The sequence below is a fragment of the Mytilus edulis genome, chromosome 2 (assembly GCF_963676685.1).
Source record: "Mytilus edulis chromosome 2, xbMytEdul2.2, whole genome shotgun sequence".
Classification (NCBI taxonomy): Eukaryota; Metazoa; Mollusca; class Bivalvia; order Mytilida; family Mytilidae; genus Mytilus; species Mytilus edulis.
The window spans coordinates 65,126,957-65,144,285 of record NC_092345.1 but is presented as its reverse complement, the minus strand read 5'-3'; the positions used below and the strand labels follow the sequence as shown (position 1 = coordinate 65,144,285).

The 17,329-nt window shown below is 31.8% G+C and overlaps 1 protein-coding gene across 4 annotated transcripts in view; it reads left to right on the top strand.

Annotated features, from left to right (window-relative positions):
* Window positions 1-17,329, top strand: part of LOC139512687 (neurogenic locus Notch protein-like) — a 66,894-nt gene that overhangs the window by 44,459 nt on the left and 5,106 nt on the right. For 2 of the 4 annotated variants that reach the window (XM_071300490.1, XM_071300493.1), the window contains 17 exons: window positions 165-320; window positions 781-969; window positions 4,729-4,842; window positions 5,772-5,885; window positions 6,206-6,451; window positions 8,279-8,392; window positions 8,689-8,884; window positions 9,191-9,336; window positions 10,293-10,526; window positions 10,984-11,368; window positions 11,825-12,026; window positions 12,608-13,625; window positions 14,176-14,351; window positions 14,750-15,294; window positions 15,952-16,106; window positions 16,452-16,683; window positions 16,906-16,999. In XM_071300490.1, coding sequence (XP_071156591.1) covers window positions 165-320; window positions 781-969; window positions 4,729-4,842; window positions 5,772-5,885; window positions 6,206-6,451; window positions 8,279-8,392; window positions 8,689-8,884; window positions 9,191-9,336; window positions 10,293-10,526; window positions 10,984-11,368; window positions 11,825-12,026; window positions 12,608-13,625; window positions 14,176-14,351; window positions 14,750-15,294; window positions 15,952-16,106; window positions 16,452-16,683; window positions 16,906-16,999 — 4,316 coding nt within the window. The remainder of the gene's footprint in view (window positions 1-164; window positions 321-780; window positions 970-4,728; window positions 4,843-5,771; window positions 5,886-6,205; window positions 6,452-8,278; window positions 8,393-8,688; window positions 8,885-9,190; window positions 9,337-10,292; window positions 10,527-10,983; window positions 11,369-11,824; window positions 12,027-12,607; window positions 13,626-14,175; window positions 14,352-14,749; window positions 15,295-15,951; window positions 16,107-16,451; window positions 16,684-16,905; window positions 17,000-17,329) is intronic. The other 2 variants (XM_071300491.1, XM_071300494.1) reach the window with 1 other exon arrangement.

The window sequence follows — 17,329 nt, the reverse complement described above, 5'->3', positions numbered from 1 at the left end:
AATTGCTGCATGCCAGCGACAATAAAAATGAAAATTCTTTTTCTTGCTCTCTTATAAGCATGACATTTTCAATGCTGACTTTTGAAGAAAAAAAGGACTATTTTCTGTGTTTTTATCACTGTTTCAAACTTCTTGCATGAAACTTGTTTCTTCTTTGCTTAAAGGTCTTCGTTGTCATTTGGACGATGCATGTATAAGTCATCCTTGCCATTCTGGAGCTAATTGTGATACGTCCCCAATAAACGGTGATCCTGTATGCACATGTCGACAGGGCTGGTCCGGAGCAGATTGTTCTATAGATATTAACGAATGTAATGAAAGTGAGTATGCTTTGTTTGTTACTGTTGAGTTCAGATAAGTTTGTTTTTTTCTTAAACCATATTCAATGTGCACAAATCTCATATTATTTTCAATGATGCTCATATAAACAAATAAATTGCATGCATTCATTACATTGATGCACATCATAATAAATTATGATTTATTCTTCAACAGCATGATATATATTTAAAATGTAATCGAAAATTTTTGAGCTATAAACTGTAGGCTGTTGAATCTTCTAGCTCCATAATCAAGGTGGAATTTGCAGGACCTTGTAACAGAGTTTCCTAAAACAGTGGAAATGTGCTTATGTTCTCTGATAAAAATGTTTATATATTGTTTTCAGATATTCAATAAATTATTGTTCAATTAAATGATATTAGAATAATTGCACAACTGATTAGAATTTGACTTATGATTTTTGAAATTGTTGTTTAACAAAGTTACTATAAATTTCAGATGCCATATCCCCATGTGAACATGGTGGCACATGTGTGAACACGGAAGGAAGTTTCAAGTGTGACTGTGCTCCAGGTTACAACGGTCCTAGGTGTGAACAGAACATCAACGAATGTATCTCTAATCCTTGTCAGAATGAGGGAACTTGTCTAGATGATGTAGCAACATGGCGATGTATCTGTATGCCAGGTATGATATTGCTTTCTCTTGCCTGTTAACTGGTGATATGGGCCTAGTGCTATGCAAACAAACAAAAAAAGTTAAATCATTAAAATGTTACAGTAGGCGATACATGTTGTTAATTGTAAGGAACATAAACATATAATAACTTTTCATTATTTGGATTTTTTAGGGGAAATGGCTACTCAAGTTTCACTCATACCGATTTCCCCTATGTTAAGATGATGGTGTATGTATTTGACAGGTTTAGTAACACGATCATGAATCATATACTGGTTCCTTCAAATGACTAGACGTCTGTCTGACCTGTGTTAGAATAAAGTCATGCAGCAATAATGATTTGTTCCTTTTGGACTAAATGCATCTTTCTTGCCATCATACCAATTCATCATATGAATGATTTGAAGCTGCATTTTCAAAATATGTTCCTCCTTTAAACCATATATCTTAGTATCTTTGATATATCATTTGAATTCTGTATAATTTTGATGACTCTTGTATGTAATGGGAAGTATTTCAAAAAGTTTGCACCGCTAGATTGTAATATCCTGTTCTTGTTCCGTTTTTTTTTTTAAAAACGTTCTAAAATGAAAGAAAAACAGTTTCAGTGATGATATGATTAATTCTTTTATTCGTACTTTCTTTGGTCTTATTCCTAGTAAATTACTTAATAATTACATATCACTGAGGCAAAAGAAGATTAGTTTTAGGGATCACAAATCAGTTTTATTTACATTTTGAAATTTTAAAATGTAATGAATTTTAAATAGTAGAAATTTAATCTTATGATGTAATAATTTAATATTGCTTCAAAAAAGAAGTTGAATATTTAATATCTCTGTATGAAACGAAGGAAAATGAATCAATACCATTTGGTCTCACCTTTTCCATTTTATTCTTTGTTGGAGGTAAACAAATTTTCCTTTGTTGCAGTTTTTAATTTAAATATACCTATATTTGATTAAAATGTATTCAATCTTAGAAGATTTTTTTTGGCATTGTATAAATTGTGTTTATCATAGGTTCAGAAGATTTATGGTAATACAATGTTTTTTCCTGCATCTGTTTACATAAGGTCATCAAGGTCTTACTATCGAAGTGTGGGAAAAATAAGAAAATGCTAAGTGGGGCACATCTCAGGGAAATTTTACTACCGAATGAAAGTGGAATTAAATAGCAGAATCAAATTGCAAAATATTCTTTATTTATAGGTAAACAATGTTTAAAAAAAGAACTTATTCTTTTATGAATTGATAGAAAAGTACCATGCATGAAAACTGAGTTTATGCATGTTTTGGAAGAAACAAAAGCGTTATAAAACTTGACAAAATTTGTGTTATGATGGCTAAATAGAATTTAAAAATAAAACATGCATGCTAAGTAAAAAAATATAAATAAGATTTTATCAGTTAGAAATGTTAAAGAATACCAAAGAATTTTGCATTATAAGATAAATACCTGTTGAGTCACAATGTAACAGTAATAACAAGATAACTGGTGGTCATTGTTTGTTAGCATGGTAAACTGTCATTCTGACACAAATGGGGAAATTTGTAAAGACTTATATATGAGACATGAAATTTTTGGTGAAATTTAACACATTGACATTTTGAATTGAGGCAGTTAATACTATTACTTTATTTGAAATTTAGAATCTGCAATCTGAATAGTGTGATGAATACGTACACAGACCAATTTTTACGTGAAAACAAATTTTAAATGAATTTAAAAATAAATAATTGGATAACATTAATGATGCCAGTATTTGACCTTTAGAATGTTTTTTTAAATTGTAAATAAAAAGACATTTCATAATTTTTAAAGTCCCCACTGTCAAGAAATGGTATCAGTTAAAGTTGCTATGTGTTATTTTTCTCATCTCTGAAGGTGACAAGCCATATGGAAAACTTAACAGTCTCTGTTTTCTTCCCACGGCCTACAAAATGATAAAATTGTTACTTAAGTCTTTTGAGATAACATCTACAGTCAAAATAATTATATGGTTGCTACCAAAAAACTTCTTCTAATAAGAAAAATATATGTCAAAGAATTAAACTGAGGTTTCTCAAAATTATGTATTCAAGAATGTTTGTCTGAAAATTATTTTAGCTACATTGATACTTTAACGACATAGTGATAAATGAAATTTAAATTTACTATTTCATATTACAGAATGATTTATATTAAAGTGGTAAAAAATTAATTGGATCCTTCATTCAAAGAAATAAAGTAATAAAAACCTTTAAGTTAGAGTAATCAAACAGAAATTTGAATGTCAACCATTTTGTATTAAAGATAAAAAAATATATGTGTAAATGAAGTTTTTTGATAATTTTTATGTGTCCAATTAGTTCAGGATAGCAAATTCTTTGAATTATGTCTTTTGAACATGACAACATTAATTTTTGCAAAACTTTATGATGGGTAAACATGTACCCGGTAAACAAATATTTAAATATACATGATGAACTTGATTTTTGTGGCCTTTCTCACGAACCTATACTATGAAATACATGTATTTCTAATTTGGTAAAAATGCATTTAAACTACTATTTATATTTTTATGTAAATTTTTACAACTTCAAATTTAACAAGAAAAAAGTCTATTCTAAATGTGTTAACTATATACAATTTCTTGATTCTACTGACAAGAGAGTCTAAATTTGGCAACAGTACTGTGTACTGAATAAAAATAATATATCTAACAGGTTTTCCCAAAAGACAACTATCAAATTCATAGATTTTCCCATACAGTTCAGATGTCACAAATCTTTTGTTTTAAATCACAGAAAAATTCAACCTTTCAATGACCTCATTCATGCACACAAACTTGTTCATTAAAAAGAACTTGAATTGAGAGTTGTCTCATTGGCACTAATAAATGTACCACATCTTCTTATATCTATTGAAATTGGCCTATATGTGTTAAATCTATTCAAGTAGCCTTGTTCCAGAGCTCTCTGCGATCCCCATCCCATTTGACTGAGACCACAGATTCCAGGCATTTGTACCAAATACATAAGTACCAACCAACAATTTAAGATGAGGCCGTGACTTGTTACATGGAAATCAGTTCCAATTTCCTATTCTATGTAAAAACATTTAAAGTTATTTTTGCTCAAAAACATATATATTCAATATTACTTCATCTAGTTGTTATTTAAATCTTAACTTTCTGTCCAATCTAGACTTGTCTGAAACTCAAGTTCTCCCAAAATATCATATATCCAGTTATACCATTAACCTAGCCATCCCCAAAATTAGGTTATCTGAAATATCAGATATTTCTGTAAAGTATTTTGACTAAGCCTTATTACGATATACAACTTCTGTATTCCTTTTGTTACTTCTTCAGAATTATAACATTTTTGTCATGACACTACTCATTCTCTTAAATGTGGTACTATTGTTTTGTTTATGTTGTAATCTTTCCTTCCTGATATCATTGGAGACATCTGATATTTCAGTGTAATAAATGAGTTGTTTCAAGGATTTAAATGCAATGAAGCTACCATATTCTGATGATTCTTTTGTTTGCTGTAGTATTTGATGTTTTTTTTAACTATCTGTGTATTGTGTTATACAGATATCTATGTACTTACAACACGTAAACAAGCTTTATTCTTTTGAATTCTTAAGATATACATGGTGAATGTACTTTTGAAAAAACCTCATTGCCCAGTTAAATGTGCCAGCTTTACTACTCACAATATGAAGAATTCCTGAACAAAAAATCATTTAGTGTAAAACTATCTTTTTCTGTTTTAGGCTATGAAGGAATCCACTGTGAGAATGAAATTGATGAGTGTAAAAGTAGCCCCTGTCAAAATAATGGGATCTGTGAGGACCAAGTCAACAAATACAAGTGTACTTGCAGACAAGGTACGTTACTCACATGAACAATCAATTTGTTTGAGCTAAAACCACCAGATTGTTACAATTTTTTACCTTCTCTTAAATTTTTTTTGAAACTTTTTTACTGATTCTTAGTTTTGAAGGGGAGAAAATGTAGATTTTTTATTGTATAACCTTGTCGTCAATTGCATTGATTGCATTATATGCATTATAATATTTTAAATGGATGTCATGACCAGTACGCTATGGTTCAGACATTCTGATTTGCTTAGAAATTCAAGCTTTATTTAAATAAGCTTCAGGTGTCATGTTTCCTATTTAGTAATTTGGAAATACAATACTTGTAGACTGTATCATAATTGAAATAAGAATATTAGAGATTTGGAAGTATTGTATACATTTGTATTGAAATGAACATGTGTAATCCTCCCTTTTAATGGTAGTAGTTTGAAAGTACAGTCAAACCGGTATTAGAGACCACCTGTATTAAGCAAAAACCTGTGTATAATAAATTTAAGATCCCTCTGTAGTACATTTCATATAGTTTGAACTGATATTATAAGACCCCTATCTTTTTTGTTCTCCCTTAAGTGGTCTCCCAAACCAGGTTTGACTGTATTAAAAGAAAAATGCTGTGAGAATGACATGATTGTTTCAGAACCTTCATGACACTAACAATCAGCTTGTCAAACATAATTGCTGTGAAGTGGAAATAGGATATATTATTGAAATGTTTGCCAGAATTATGACCTAATTATTTTGTTGTTTTAAAGGTTATACTGGTCCTACATGTGCCTTGAATGTAGGATATATTATTGAAATGTTTTCCCAGAATTATGACCTTATTACATTGTTGTTTTGTAGGTTTTACTGGTCTTACATGTGCCTTGAATGTAGGATATATTTTTGAAATGTTTTCCCAGAATTATGACCTTATTACATTGTTGTTATTGTAGGTTTTACTGGTTCTACATGTGCCTCGAATATAGATGAATGTGAAAATTCTCCATGTGTCAATGGTGCAACGTGTGAAGATAATGTCTATGCATATGTTTGCAGATGTAGGAATGGTAATTTGTTTACATACTTTGGTCATAAGTTAGCAATTTTCAAAAACAATTCCTTAAACAATTCCAGATTTTCACATTGTAAACCTCAGCTTTTGATTTTCTTTAAAGATGATTTAAAAGACTTTCATAGCATTTTGAAAATAACTTCAATCAAGTATAAAATTCCTTTGAAGTGAAAATGGATATTTTCAGTCACACGAGTAAAGCATAATCCGAATCTAACACAATACCCTCACTCACATATAACTGAACAGATTTCCTTGCAACTAGTGTCTGTCAGAAAAAAGAAAATTTTGCTAATAAAATTGGTTATATTTTAGGTTTTACTGGTGATAATTGTGAGGTGAACATCAATGATTGTCAGAACATCAATTGTCACAATGGTACATGTGTTGATGGTCTGGGTACCTATACATGTTCCTGTTTACAAGGATATACTGGTACCCATTGTGAGGTACAGATCAATGTTTGTGATTCCCAACCTTGTCAGTATGGAGGCAGTTGTTTCAGTTATACGACCAGTAATGGGCTACGATATGAGTGTCGATGTCTGACTGGAACATCAGGTTAGTATGATAGAAATACAAATATCATGTAAATTTTTGTGTAGATTTTGTATTTATTATGAATGATCTTTAATAATTTGAATTATTCTATTTGTTTGTAGTCTGAAATAGTTAGTTTCCTACACTATGGATGTTTTATTAAGAAAAATAGACCACTATTGAGTATTCTATCATAAGTGTTATAACGTCTTTGTGATTGAATGCCAGTTTGTTAAGAGGGTTCCAATACTAAAAAAACTGTAAGCAATAAGGGTTCAGAATACAATAAGGGTTCAGAATATATTTTTCATTCTTAACCTTTTGTTGAGTAGTTGGTCTCAAGGGGAAATTATTCTACATGTCCTTATTTTTTTTCTTATATCAAATTTATAAAAATAAGAGAAGGTGATAAATGGAGAAAGATTTTGTAGCAGTTTAACCCATTTTTATATTGTATATAGATATATAATAGTTGAAATGTTGACTTTTATTTGAGATTCATGGACACAAAACCACACATTTGTTTTTAAACCTTGGTTGCTAAAATGGCAAGATAATCACAGACCGGAAAACAATTTATTTCAAAATAAGTAGATTTAGTGGTAATTGGTAACAATCAAAATTTAAATGTTATCTCTAAAGTTGATAATTATATGTAAGTATCAATGAACTAGTAATTGACTAGAGGCTACTCTGAAGTTTTTATTATCCACATTGGACCACATTTGTAATACAGATAGGTTTAAAGGTGTGAACAGACTCCTTTTGCGTAGAAAAAAATAATTGGATACAAATTAACTACTGCCTAAAGGAATATTTGCTTTTAGAAATTACTAGTTACCTTTGTTCAAACTTTTGTTGATTTTTTTAGTGTACATACCTTAGATTTGAGGTTGTGTATTCATTTGGTTAGGGTGTGAAACATTTAGTTAGTGTATAGAGGAAATGGAATAACTAAAGTTATGATAAGGGTCACATAGTAATGGCCTAGCCTTATATAAATAGTATGCCTTACACTAAATGATACTCCAATTTGCAATGAACAGCTGCATATATGCGTCAAATGCTTAATATGAAAGTCTTAATTATGAAAATCTAAGGTCAGAAGCTAAAAATGAGGTAAACCTGTAGACAGGTGTAAGTAACAGAGGATATATTTTCCGTTATATTCCTAATGTTGACACTTGAGGGTCAAGTCAACAGATGGTTAAGTAAAGGTAAAGGTGAAATAATTGTCATACAGTACAGTATTCTCATAGCAACCTTACATAAAAGAAGCCATCTGCTTTACATCAGCTCTCTGATTGGTCAATCTCTGTCCATGATATGTCATAATATACTTTTAATGAACTCTTTAATTTATGCACATTAAAAAGTTATGTTCAGAAAATTGAATCTTATACCAGTGAATGTACTGTAAGAGTTGACTGGGGAAAGATTATTACATTTTATTTTTATTTTTAAGTGTTTTATGAATTATAAAATTTGAGGTATTTATAAAGGTGAATCAACAGGTAAAAGATATACCTGAGTGAATTTTGTGAAGAGAAGATTAAAGGTGAATTGATTTCATAAACTAACTCATTTATTTCATTTAAAGTACCTATATATAATATCATTTGATGGCCTTTAATATTACTTTACAAAAAATGTGCTTTCAAACAGATACTCAGGAAAGGAAGGATAACTCTATCATTTTGTAGAGCAAATAATCATTTACATGCCATAGAAATGAAAACAAAATTTTCCTGCCTTCTAAATATGTTTGAGTAGACATTTTTTTTCCCCTAATTGAATTATGTATATAAATTGTTCTCTGTTACATAGAAAACTATTTATATTTTACAGGGAAGAACTGTGAAACGAATGCTAATGATTGCATCAATAATCCATGTTTGAATGGAGCGACATGTGAAGATGGAATAAACAACTACACCTGTAAATGTAAACCTGGATATATTGGTAGGTGGAGTTTGGTTTGACTCCATTAGAATTATATACTTACAAAAATTTGAAAATAATGTAATCTAATGATGAGTTTTGCAAGTTGAATTTTTATTGCGATTTTACGCCAACAAAACAAGGTTGGACATAGGCCCCCACCTGAATCTGTTACTAACTATGACAAACATGTATTTATAAGTTGTGAAGAAATTTTGTATGTCAGATTGTATGTAACAGAAAAGGAAATAGTATATGTTTAATCAATCAAGTCAACTTGAAGTCAATGAAATATTTACAAAGTTGTTATTTTGTAGGTCGCAATTGTTCAATAAACATAGATGAATGTGCGTCATCACCATGCCAGAATGGAGGAGTTTGTATGGACATGGTGAATGCGTACAAGTGTGACTGTCCGTCTGGTTATTATGATGCCAACTGTATCTCCAACATCAACGATTGTGTTAGTAATCCATGTTTGAATGGTGGTTCTTGTCGTGATGGTGTAAACAGGTAAGGAGATAACTATAGCACTTCTCTTTACCAGTAAATTCTTTAACCGCATGAATTGTTTTCACTAGAAATATCTTAAAACCTTTTATTTTATATGCCATATCATAGTTGTATAAGAAGTATTGGTGCAGATGTTAAGTTTACATTTAGAGTGAAAAATCATAAGGTAAAAAAACACAAAGTTAATTGATTAACAAAATATTTAATCTTCTTTGCTTTGAAAAAAGGAATGATATTCTCACTATATCCTGAAAACAAAACCAAGAGAATAATATGAATCTACAGTTGTTTTATATATTTTTACAGGTTTGATTGTGACTGTACAGTTGGATACACAGGTAGTCGTTGTGAGATGTTAGCTGACGAATGTCAATCTAATCCTTGTCAACATGGTGGCACCTGTAGAAACCTTGTAGGAAGATATGAATGCAGCTGTTTACCTGGATTTACAGGTAAGATTAGACTGGGTTTACTACCCTTACTCAAAATTAAAGCAAAAAAGATCAAAATTCATCTTAATACAAAATCAATCCATTCAATTCAACCACGTCTCAGTCATTACAGCTGAACGGACGTGCTGGGCCAGCTCTCCTTTACCCGCTATCTTCGATGAGGGTTTACAGTTAGATATCAACGACTTACTACTTAAGATGACAGAAACCAATCCATGCCGTACAGATAGACGTAGTAGTTGGCGTACCCGCGTTAACATGCACTCCAAAACCATTGTATTATGGGGAGTGTTATGCCGATTAACGTCCGAGGGCTGTATCCTAGGCTGTTGGGTGATATGACCTTCATTTCACTGCCTCACGGCTTTGGTCTTGATAATGCTTCCTGTCATCTTTCGAACTACGTCCGAGATCATCTACCTGTACTCCATCATCGAGGCTAGCGGGCTGCCAAGCTGACCAAACTGGCCCTGAAAGCAGCCGTTAGTGAAAATAAACATCAAAATAGTAAACAAAGAAAAATCTACTCACCAAAACCAAGATGGCGGCCTACATATTGCGACCTCCACTACTTGTTCCTGACCCACGGCATCAAAAACATGTTAAAGCTCACCAAACGTCTTCGGGCACCGAGCCGACCGTGCGAGGGCTGTATAGCCAGTCAAGGTCGTTAAACACCACCACATATATTCATCTTAATAAAAGACCACAGTAAAGTAAAATATTACAATCATAATTTTATAATGAAATTGTCCTTCGCATGGATAATCTGGAACATGTATGAGGTATTTGCCACTGGACAATAAGTAACCAATAACCAATCCATCAATTCATTGCCTGGGAAAAAGATTAATATTTACTGTTCCATGTTAATTTTGATGGTAACAGTAACCGTAAATTATATTCTGAACATATCATAACTTGACAAAAACTAAATCACAATTTGTTACTTGTAGGTACTCAGTGTGAGATCAACACTGATGAATGTGCCAGCAACCCCTGTAAACATGGTGGTAGCTGTGTAGACATGCCCAATGGATACACTTGTCACTGTGAGGTCCAATGGAGTGGTTCTAATTGTGACATTGAAATGAACCCTTGTTCTCCCAATCCTTGCAGGAACAGTGCTAACTGTGATGTGTCTGATAATTATCAGGATTATTACTGCCACTGTCAGATAGGATTTACAGGTTTGTAGCTAGCATAGATTTTGTCATTTAAAAAAAATGATGTCATAATCTCTCAAGGAAAACCAATTTCTTTCAGTATTAAGAATAAAAAGTGATGTGAGGTAAACATCCATGTATTTGGCAAGTAACTGCTATTTGTATTTAAAGATTAGACTGATTATTCACTAAAAGAATTATAAACTTGTTCTATAAACTCTTGAGTGATACTGAAAGTATGAGTAAAGGTTGCAACTGCATAAGTAAATGTTGACATTAGTCAATTTGTTTCTCTTAGTAAGTCATTTTACTTTTAAGCTTGTATGATTTTTTATGCATTTGACTTTCCAAATATTTCATGAGCATAGAAAACACAGGTTATTTCAGAACTCTATGTCTTCCATATTTGTATGAATGATATTTGATTAGACAGAATTTAATACAGGAACAACTGATATACAAATTAAATGTTTTATTTTAGGACGACATTGTGATATTGATTATAATGAGTGTTCCCAGCCAAAGATTTGTCACAACGGTGGGAGCTGTCATAACACCTATGGTTCCTTCAACTGTTCTTGCCTTCCTGGTTATGAAGGAAAATACTGTGAAGTCAACCACGACGACTGTGATCCTAATCCTTGTCAAAATGGAGGCACATGTTTTGATGGCATTAATGATTACACATGTGTTTGTGTTGGAGGCTTTGGTGGTAAACATTGTCAAAACGACATCAATGAATGTGCATCCAACCCATGTAGGAATGGAGCTGTGTGTACAGACTATGTCAATTCATATACCTGTACTTGTCGTCCTGGTTACAGCGGGAAGGATTGTCAGAATGATGATAATGACTGTACACTTTCGTAAGTTTATTTTTTGGTAAAATGTAATTCACTGTACTTGAAGTCAATAAAGGCCAATCTTTTGTTAAATCTGGTAATTATTATATATTTAAAACCAATAAATATTTTGAGCAATTTACTAGTATGACATCAAGAAATCGAAAAATAACATAAATATAAATCTTTGCATATTTGCCAGACTTGACTCTTCTCTAATATGAATATTAACAAATTAGAACAAAAACAAAATCAGTAAAAAAGGGCTGAACTCAAGTAATACAAAAGTAAATTTGATTACAGTATGACCTTGAATATGTATGAAGGATTTGCTACTTGATGTTGAAGCACCCACTATTTACCAATCAAGGAAGTTACTTAGCTTATTTTTACAATGTAAATTATTATACTGTATAAATTAACACTTCCAGCAGAAAATAAGTTAATGCAGATTTTGACCCAAACTTGTTTTGTTTCTAGATCGTGTTTAAATGGAGGTACATGTATAGACAAAGAGAACTATTATAAGTGTGTCTGTCCAAATGGTTACACAGGAGCAAACTGTCAGACGAAGATACATCCATGTGATAGTAATCCATGTATGAATGGAGCGACTTGTTCTAACAAACAGTCTTCATGGGAATGTGTTTGTCCTTATGGCTTCACTGGACCTCGCTGTGAGGTAATATATATTCTAGAATATAGAAATATCAATGTATATTGATAATTAACGATGAAAGGAAGAGAAAATATCTCTTAATTCTATTTAGGTTAAAGGCTGTGATAAGAATAAGTTTATTATTAATGGTTTATCTAACTACATACATGTATGTATGAAATAAAATCAAATTCATACAATATTAAAGGCTTTTCCAATAAACTATTAAATACCAGAAGGTTGGGGTTCTTGATGTTGAAAATGAAAATGCATTTTAAATGTTAGGATTACTATCCCATTTTTAGAGTTCCATACAAACAACAGCCCTTGCGATTTATCAACATTTTAAACAATGAAACACAGTCTTTGAACAATAATTTTATGAGAATTTATGTTGCAATCAAATTCTGCAGACTTATAAAAATGTGTATTTTAAATTAAACTATTTAATAAATAGGCATCAGATTATATCTTATCATGTGGTCTTTATCCTGTTTTCTTTATTTAAAGAATTTTTATTTTGATAAAATTCATCACATAAAAATATTTTAGAAAGGGTATAAAGAGCAGTTGATGTATCCATTCATAAATTATTTACATTTCAGGAGTTTTTCGACTGGTGCGAGACTAATCCATGTAAGAATCGGGGAACATGTATGCAGAATGCAAATGTCTTTGAGTGTACTTGTGCCCTTGGTTATACTGGTAAAGCCTGTGACATCAGTAGAATGACATGTGAAGCTGCAGCACAAAATAGGGGGCTTCAAGTCAGTCAGTTATGTCAAAATAGTGGAACTTGTCGTAACACAGCTGATCACCATGTTTGTGATTGTAAAGCAGGATATGAAGGCAGTTACTGTGATATTGTTATCAATGAGTGTGCCTCAGCACCTTGCCAGAATGAAGCTACTTGTCAGGATTTCGATGGATATTACCAGTGTACTTGTAAGTTAGGATTTCAAGGAACGAATTGTGATATCAATGTGGACGATTGTCAGAACCAATCTTGTAACAATGGCGGAACTTGCATTGACCTGGTCAATAAATTTGCATGTCTATGTCCTCCTGGAACTAATGGATATTTTTGTGAGGTGAACCAACAAGATTGCTACAGTGGAGCATGTCATCATGGAGGTACTTGTATTGACAAAGTCGGAGGGTTTGAATGTCAGTGTAAACCTGGCTTTGTTGGAGATCAGTGTGAGGGAGACATCAATGAATGTGTCATCTACAAACCGTGTAATCCAGGAGGTACAAGAGCATGTGTTCAGCTGGACAATACTTATAAATGTGAATGTAACCCAGGATGGATTGGAGAGAATTGTAGTACTGCTGTCAATTATTGTCAAACCAATCCATGCTTAAATGGAGGATCCTGTTCTAATGGGAAAACATCTCATGTCTGTACGTGTAGGTCAGGATTTAGTGGACCCAACTGTGGAATTATCTCAGATTTCTGTACACCAAACAGTTGTTACAACAATGCAAGATGTGAGAATTATGGCTCTGGTTTCAATTGTATATGTTTGCCTGGTACAGAAGGTGAATTCTGTCAGTACGATGTTGTTAAAGAGTGTGAGTCCAATCCTTGTAGATATGGAGGATCCTGTATTGATAAACCAGGTAATTACCATGTACTATCTTTGTCTGTTATAAGGGATGGGTAAATATAGCACACATGTCAAAGGGGTCTTTGTTGATCTTCAGTTCTTTGTGTTTATGTAGTTATTCTTTTTTTCGGGGTGGGGGAGACTAAAATGATAAAAGGATCAGAAGTTTAGAATGCATCATAAAAGTGAAAAGAAGTTAGAATACAATCAATATGATATTAAAATCACAATAAATGAGTGTTACAGTTTCATTGTAAAAATTTAAAACATGCAAAAAGTTGAAACGGTATGAAACTTCTATCTTTACATGTGTAAAATAATAACTTTATAACAACTGTTGCTTTCACTAAAAAGTAAATAACTTTCTTGATTTGTTTATGATAGTTAAAATTGTTGATGTCATATATAAAAATTCAAGTCACTTATTGCAGATGTCATAAACATTTTATGAACACTACATTATTCAAATATTTTTAAGGTCAAATTTCAAATTGTTCAAATAAATATTCCAGTTAATTTTGAAAAATGAGAAAGTTATTAAGCTCGTTCTGGGCATATTTCAGGGTCCTATGAATGTTGGTGTCCGAGGTATTCTACTGGTGTCAATTGTGAGGTATTTGACCTGAATGCTAACCCTGGATTAGGAAAAGCCACAGTCAGCCCACCTGTGATTGATCCCAAACAAGTTTACTGTAATGATGGAGGCTGCTCCTCTGTAGCAGGTGATGGCAAATGTGATGTAAGTTTATATTAGTTTACAGGTCCAATAGTATGTAGAAAGACTGAATACCAACGCAGACATTTTTGTGATAAAATAAGTCTAAAATCACTGGTAGAACATTTCTTGTGGCAAATCTTGTATATTTAGATTATACTTAATACTGTTATCATGGTCATCTTATCCACCACAAAAAACAAATTTACTTTTTCATCTGATATGTTCAAATATGTGTAGAATGATAATTAGAGTGATGAATTTTCTCAAATTAAATTATAACATGCCTGTTTCAATATTGATAGCAGTTTACTGTGTTTTGGACATGGATGCAAAGGCACACTGAACAATGTCATTATTACAAATGTTAATAATCATGATGATTATAAACCCATACTTAACCATAAACACTTTAATTTCAGTCTAATTGTAACTACATGGCTTGTCAGTATGACGGAGGAGACTGTTCCCTTGGTGTTAAAGACCTCTGGAAGGACTGTCTGGCCCCAATAAATGGTGTCTACTGCTCTGAAGTGTTCCAGGATGGTAAATGTGACGAGGCCTGTAACTCTGAGGACTGTTTGTTTGATGGCAATGATTGTATGGGTAATCCCACCTGTAACCCCAACTTTAAGTCCTACTGTGAGGAGAACTATGGCAATGGTCACTGTGATCAGGGATGTAATAATGCTCCGTGTAACTGGGACGGCAACGATTGTAATAATCCTACTCCAATGAACAACTTAAAAGGCACAATGGTGATATTCATGATGTCTACTAAAGACAATTTTCTGATAAATGCCAATGAATTCCTACGTAACATGGGCCTGTTGTTGAATGTTGTGATCAAGATAAAGAAGGATGCTAATGGAAATTTTATTATAAAACCTTGGTCTTCTAATGGTCTCCATAGAGAGAAGAGATCCATTATCAACAGGATCAAAAGAGAGATAGTTCAGACTGAAGGGTAAATATTGTTTTATAGTCCAACGTTTAAACTCAAATAAAGAACAGACATGATGTAACACAAATGCTTACGAATATCAATTTAAAAAAAAAAGTATTTAAATATTGGATTTTTTATTGAAATCTTGTTTCTAAATACATGTACTTTTCTTGTTTATACTATGAATATGAGATTTTACAGTAAATGTAATCTAGAATGAAGGAGAGGTTTCACTATTTAACTTTTATCAATAATTTAAAAAATCTATCAAAGTGTCTAATTAGAGGACTAAAAGTCAACTAACAGTTACTTTACTTTTATTATTGCAATGATTCAATCTATGCTAAATGTATGGCAGAATGTTTTACTGAATTTATTACAACTTATATTAGAGTTTTGTTAGTACATGTAATGTCCTGTTACTATATGATATAAATTATATAATTCCTCAAATTCTAGTTGTTCATCAGAGATTCATACAATATTATTTGAATTTACAGTATAATGACTCTGTGATAGAAAGTCCAAAATGGGAACCACTTTCTAAATGAAACCTGAAGAAAGTATCCCAAAAACGAGGTTAAAAGATAAGGGTGAACTCCTGTTATTATTGATTGGTAAAGATATAGTACAATTTGTTCGTTTCACAAAGCATAATCGTTGTTTTTTGTTTGACAGAATTGAAGTACATCTTGAATTAGACAGTAGCCAGTGTAGAACCAATCCTTCAATGAAGTGCTTAACTAAAATAGAATCAGCAGTACAGATTATAGCAGCTCAAAAGAACCAATCCTGGTCACATGGGGGTCCAACAATCAGTAGAGTTTCAAGTGGTAAGTCTAAAAAGTTACAGAGTCATGCTAAAATTAATATTGACATGATTATGGTAGATTGTCCTGTTGACATCTTTTATGAATGATCAATACATCTTAAAAATCTTAAATACAAAGTATGGTTTTGATCATTGTTGAAGGTTGTACAGTGAAAAGTTAAATTTTTTATTCCTGAATCTATTGTTGATAGTTACATCATTTGCAATCCCACCATATCACCTGATAGTTATTTGAATAATAAACAATATTTCTGCAGTAGTAAATATATGTATAGAACATATTTTTTTCTGTGACATGTACTAGCTTTTGATCTTCTTTATATTTATTGATTGTTTACTATTTCAGAAAATGTAGATGGTCCTGGTACAACTGAATCTTCATCATACCAAACAATGTACATTGTTGTTGCATGTGGTGGTATTCTGGTCTTAGCCATACTGGTAATTGTTGTTTTGTCCAGAAAGAAGGTGGCACGAGGCATTACCTGGTTCCCTGAAGGATTCTTCTCCAACAATAATAGTTCTAAGGCTCCTGGACCCAGAGCATCAAAGAGACGAGTTCCAGATGGTGAAGAAAAGTAAGAATTTTTATATTTGATATTTTTTCAGCAGGCAAACTGTTTTTCAACCTATTACAGTTTGATCATTTTAAAAGGGTTTTATTTGTAAACTTACATTTCAAGACAATATAAAAAAGAAGATGTACTTGTTTGAAAAAATGAAAGAAAGAAAAGGATGAATGTTAGCTGTACTTATTGAATTTGATACAGCAGTTATAACCAATATTTGTTTATTTGTAGGAAAGGTAATATGCCACAATTTGATGGTTTGACTGGTGCAACAACTCCACCATGGAATGATGAGGAGGATGAATCAAAGGCCAAACGAATAAAGGTAATATATTATAGGATATAGTTCAATTTAGATCAGTGAAGAAATATAGATTGTATAAAGGTGATATAATAAAATAATCTGCTGTTAGGATTAAAATTATACTCAATTTTTAAGTGTTTATTAATTAAAGATACTCGGATCTTAATTTAAACAAGGATCTATCAATCTTAACCAATTTTTTGTGTTTTTCTCCAAAAAGGTCATTTCAGTTGAAAACTATTTGATTTGGTGTATTTTTTCAACTCTGCTATTCATATTCTAATATTCTACTGAGAAATGACTTCATTGATTTTACTTTGTTGTTAAAACATTGAAATACTAAATACTCAA